Here is a 6,000-nt window from a genome sequence, read left to right as displayed (position 1 = left end):
CCCACCCCAAACAAACCCACCAAAACCCCCACCAATAATAGGTTACAAGCATTAGACTGCTGCCAGGAAAAGCTTCAGAATACAAATCCAAGATGGTGCACATATGCTGTGATAGAATATTAAAACAAGAAATAACAGATTTTCTTAAAATGCAGAAAAACTGATATAAAACATCTTGCTCCTGCTAGATAATAAAAACGTGTGCTGTAAGAATATGAAAAACAGAAAAAAGCAAAATGCATCTGGAATAAGCATGTCTTACTATAGCCCTATAGTTTGTTAGAGATCAGAAGGTTTGTACCAGAAGGGCGTATCCATAAAAATGTATCTCTCACAATACACTTACCTTTTCGATATCTTCACCACTATCACTCTGCCCATTTCCATAAAGTTGGGCATAAAGTCTCCAGATCTCTCCATCGTTTGTCACTCGTGAAGTCACTCTGCCAAAGAGCTCTTGCAATTTCCCCTTCAATCCACTCGCTACCTCTCCAGTGCGATCTGCCATACCATCCACCACTGCTCTGACCAGGATAGCCAGCACCTGAAAGAAGCAGCAAGAGAATCTTTACTTTAAGTCAAATCACTATCAGCATATTTAATGACATCTGTAATATCTGTTCTCTATTAATGACTCGGTGAAATACAACCATAGTACCATACGACAAGCACAGATTTCACTAAGAGTAATCCACCTAATTTAAACACCATCTACAAGATTCTATGGCTGGTAAAGGTAAAGAGGCCAAAGAGCTAAGACAGCAATTTGGGTTACTGGGACAGGCTAGTGTGAAAAAGCATGGTACCGGAAATTGTGGCAGTATCCTAAAGAAATTTTTGCATTATAGTATAGTAAACAGGCTGAACTAGTTTAATTCAGGTAGTGGCTGACACTGTTGTTTACAGGACCTTCATTTAACTACCTGCAGAAACTGAAAGATCTATAGTGGATGAGATCAAAACTGGAAGGCAATTGAATTAGCTCAGTGGTTTGAGCGCGGTGCTGGCAACAAGGACCAACACCGAGGTCGCAGGTTCAATTCCTGCTCAGTCCCCATGTGTTGCCTGGTCTAGTCGAGAGGTGGCGCCCCTGCCCAAAACCAGGCAGGTTGGACTAGATGGTCTCTAAGGTCCTTTCCAGCCTAGGCCATTCTATGATTCTATGAATAACACCTTGGGAAACTGTGTTTAATGCACTTATGGTGAATTACTAGTCAAGTCAGTTCAATCAAATTTTTTACAAGGACTCATTTAATGGTTATACTTTCTGAGTCACTCTTCTGACCTGCAGAAATGCTGAGCACATGCAGCTGCTGGTGCACTCACTAGGAGCTGGGCTTTGCATGTCTGAAATGCTACATAATACCAAGTATCCCTGAAAGAAGCATGAGTCTTTGTGTTCCAAACTGGACACTGAAAACTAGAAAACAGTTTCGCTGTGCCTCAGTTACTTCTTAATAAAATGAGGAGTAGCAAATCTAAATTAAGACATTGGATCATATGATAAATTAAAAGAAAATAAACCCCAAGAAAGCTATGGCTGATTAAGTGAGAACTACCTGTTCTGTGTAGTGCACGACACATGGAGATTGGGGAAGAAATTACAAAAACAAAGGGGAAGTGTCATAATGCTTGCATATGAGATAGGCTAGTAAAGGGTTTACAAACACCTTCATGATGGTACTTCCTAACTTGAGACCCATCGTTTGACAACTTGAACGCTTCAACATTTTTGTCCCTGTGACATTAACACTTACAATGAAATCACATTAGTAGCAAAATTAATATCAAGACAGTAATAAAACCAGTTTCAAAGATGATCTGTCAATAGCCACAGCCACACAAATATACCACTGCTCTAAGCAAAAGCAGGACAGGGGTGCATCCTCACAAACCAAGATGTAGTTCACTGGCAGAAAGTAATGCAAAAATCATGACAGCATCAAAGTATATTACACTTCAAATAAAGGCATATGCAGTTTAATATTTGTGATGTCATTTTCCTAAAAAAATTTTTATAGTAGAATGACTCAATTAACATGAAACCCAACAATTAATTACTGCATTTTATCAAATATAGGAAAACTTTGGCAAATCAACTCAAACAAATAAAAAGGGCTGATGATATGAAATAAACCTATGTAATGGAAAAAGTGAAAATAACTATTTATCTTCTCCTTCTATCTTTTCAGAACCAATGAAATCATAGTAGCACTTGAACATTAGCAAAACCATTACCCGCTCCCCTCTCCCAAACCATAACAGTACAGCCCGTATAAAATGATGTCAAATTGCCTCTCCTCTCCCTCAGATTTTCACTTAAGATGATAGAAAATATGATCAACTATTAATAGTCCAGATGTTCTGAAATTCATATTGCATTCTTGCAAGTATTGATACTTCCATTACTACAGCATTGTAATAAAAAGCATGAGGAGGTGTAAGAAGAAATATTAAACTGTTATCTTTTGAAAAAGAAGTAGAACTGGTCCTGAGGATTCATACATAAATGTATAACTTCTCAGTCAATTTCTCAGTTTAACAAAATTGTTACTCAAAGTCCAAAAAGTTAGTTCACACAAATACCAAGAGCTTTACAGCCAATGATATGTTGTTTGTACATGAATAAAAAAGTTTCCTCAGTCAGTAGGATTTACGAACTGAAAAATTGCCCATTTTCCCATAGAGTTAAGGCTTTATTTATACCTTCATCATAACAACATATCTCCTTCTTTGTAAATCATCACGTAAGCTTCAGCACTACAGCAGTTAAAATAAAACTAGGGTGAAGGCCTGGATTAGAGTCCATTAAACAGTTATGAATCATTAACACTACTTGGCTGTGCCCAGTTATTAAATAAAGCTATTTCAAACTGCGAGTGAACTGTGCTAATCATCAAAAAGGGTTAGCAATGTAAAAAGCTTTCCATTTCAGAAAGCTGTCTTAGGTGTTAAATTTTAATTTGTATCTTTGAGAGATTTTAAACTGCCATATATACTGAACTACTAAAACAATGCTCTCTTGCTCAGGATCTCATAAAAGCAGTAGAGCTTTTGGGGTTTTTAATGCCTCTTTTAGTAAACTGAGCTCCACATGACCAGTGTGCAGAGAGTTTGTGTTTAGTACGATGCCACACCACCTGCATTCCTCCTCCTCCTCCTCTGAATCCGTGAATGTGTTTACTAAAAAATGAACAAAAATCACCATGTAACAAATCCTTAAAAAAAACCCCAATCATTTTAGAATGCTGTGATTGCTATCAGTTAGTCTCATTCCACAATTGTTCTATGAACAGGTCCTTTCATACAAAAATTCACTTTGTCAAACCGTTTTTAGAGGCTTCACTAATACTAATCAAACTTGACAGTGCTCAAGTGAAAAGAGAGTCCTCAGGTACCAGATCCAAAATGACAAATCTACAGTCTATAGGTCTCCCTATGCCCCTCACAAATTAAAACTTTATTATAAAATACAATTGTCATTAGTGAGCTACTTCAAAGAAACAGAGCTCCAGAAATTATGAATTCCTACCCTTGCGCCTCAAAATTGCCTTGGAACAGGTTCTTGTATGTTTTTATTAGAAACAGTCTGGCAATACAAACTCCTGAAATGCGGGTGATATTTGATGGAAAGTGTAGCAGAAAAACTTTGCAAGATTCTCCAGAACATAGAATTGCAGAGAGGAACCATTTGTCCATGGCTCTGAATTCATATTCTTTGACAGCACAGGATGAAGATCTGGTTTCTGAAAGCCATGTATCAAAACAGATTTTCCACCCACAAAATAACTTGGTTATTCACAGAACTACAAATTTCCAAGTAAAAAAAGATTGCTTCTCTCCACAAGCGTGCACCTGGTGCAAAGTAGTATGATTAGAAGTTGAAGAAATCTTTCAGGTATCTCGATCACCTCACTCAGACTAATAATTCAGAGGCTAAACTGATGATAACAGGTAAGACTTTCTCCTTGGATCCTTTTTAGTGACCGATCCACTAAGTTAAACTAGTGACAATTCAGTAAGACCTTATCTTTTACTATGCAACATCTACATTAAAGATTTTCAAGGTATATTTCTCACTAGGTTTGCGAACATGAAGAGGAATAAGGAAATCTGAAGAACTTTCAGACCCAGGAAGGAAGGAAGGTAAGAAAGCATGCCTTTAACATTTAAGGGGAATACCAGGAAACTTAGACTTTGGCAAGTACGTCCTTTGCTGTAATCTTTTATTGCTTTGCTGCTCATTTTTGAAAGAGCCCTTCAGCCATTCCTTTTCAGTCCTGTCTGCAGAATCTGTACATACACATATTTTTAAGCCTCGTGATATCCTGATCTCAAAAGGTTTGCCATAAAGATGAGGTTGTTAAATAACTAAAATAGCTTAGAAGCAAATTGGCCAAAGCTGTGTTCTGTCCTCACAAGTCTGGCACAAAAAGACAGCAACAGCCGAACAGAAATGACAGATGAAGATACGAATACCTTTACTATTACTACAAGAAATTACAAATATGAATCCATACTATGCTGAAATAAAATAATCTGATGTAACTATACAAACCAAGGGCGTGACAAATTACACACTCAATTGCACACTCTTAATTGATGCACTCAGTCTCGCAAGGAGCCTTGTGCAACAATGGTTATGCTAGAAGGGACCAGTGATCGGCTTTCTGTTTTCACAAAGAACTTGAATCAATGACTCAACTTGTTTCTTTCAGTCTCATGCATATTTATTTTTCTGGATTTTTCAATTCCTACTTTCCTTCTCAGCACTATGTCATCTATTAATTAAAATCTAACCTGAGAGAAGATCGCACTATGTTGCATGGAAACAGAAGTGTGTGTTTCAACTTATTCCTGTTCTGTGATTTTATTTTATTAAAATACAATTGCACAAGAGGGTTATAGAGCATTTCTAATTGAAACAGGCCAATTGGCAAGTAGGGGAGGCTCAGAAATTAATGGTGACCTTTGTAAACAATCTCAGGAGAAACTTTTAGTTTTATGTGCTTTTTTTTTGGTTTTGCTATGGGAATACTCTTCTCTGTAATACTACTGATTAAAGTCTTTCTGAAATTCTTTAATCAGGCTCTGAGTTTTTTCTTGGCCAACTAGTAAAATCCTTCTAATTGAGGACACTGTATTAGAAGTTATGATGAAACCCATAAAGCACATCATATTTCATAAGAAAGAAGTTAAAATTGGGATACAAAGAAAAAAATAGGATACACAGCATACTTCTGTAGAAATTATAAAAGTTGTATGAAAACAAGATGAAAAAAAGAGCTATACAACAAACCCAGAAACATCCCTGAATATTTTAACAAAATATCCTGTATAAAATTTGTCAAAACACACTAACAGGAGTCTGTGTCACCTCAAAATATGTAAAATGTACAAATATATGTAGAAGAGTCTATTCCTGCTCAATCATCATCTGACCAAAATAATCATAGAGTCATAGATTACCAGATTGGAAGAGACCTCAAGGATCATCTAGATCAACCCTTTAAAGTAAAGAAACCCAGTTGAAATGAGATGGCCCAGCACCCTGTCAAGCTGAGCGTTAAAACTATCTAAGACTGGGGAATCCACCACTTCTCTTGGAAGACTATTTCAATGTCTAATTACTCTCATGGTTAAAAATTTTCTGCTGGAGTCCAATCGGAATTTCCCCAGGAGCAACTTGTACCCATTCCCCCTTGTCTTAGCCATGTGACTCTTCCTAAAAAGGGAGACTCCATGTTCTTGGTAGCCACGCTTTATATACTAGTACCTGGTAATAAGGTCTCCCCTGAGATGGCAGACTACATCAAAAATGTTATTTAAATTAACAACTGAAAAAAAAAAGTCATTAAAAAAGCCAACTGTCTACAAGGTGTTCCATGAATAAACACACAGGCCCCATCAGCACCACAATACTGTAGCTGACAAACACTAATCTTTACCATATATAAGATTATTTTCCATAGACACCTTTTAGTGCAAAGAAAGTTTGAG

General features: G+C 36.9%; 1 protein-coding gene across 1 annotated transcript in view; it reads right to left on the bottom strand.

The window, feature by feature from the left end:
- Window positions 1–6,000, bottom strand: part of TTC27 (tetratricopeptide repeat domain 27) — a gene marked incomplete at its 5' end in the record, with an annotated part of 44,837 nt that overhangs the window by 7,502 nt on the left and 31,335 nt on the right. The window contains one exon of the mRNA XM_009874200.1: window positions 347–544. Within this exon, the coding sequence (XP_009872502.1) occupies window positions 347–544 (198 nt within the window). The remainder of the gene's footprint in view (window positions 1–346; window positions 545–6,000) is intronic.

This window comes from Apaloderma vittatum, unplaced genomic scaffold, assembly GCF_000703405.1.
Source record: "Apaloderma vittatum isolate BGI_N311 unplaced genomic scaffold, ASM70340v1 scaffold2248, whole genome shotgun sequence".
In the NCBI taxonomy this organism is placed as follows: Eukaryota; Metazoa; Chordata; class Aves; order Trogoniformes; family Trogonidae; genus Apaloderma; species Apaloderma vittatum.
This window is presented reverse-complemented; position numbering and strand designations above follow the sequence as displayed.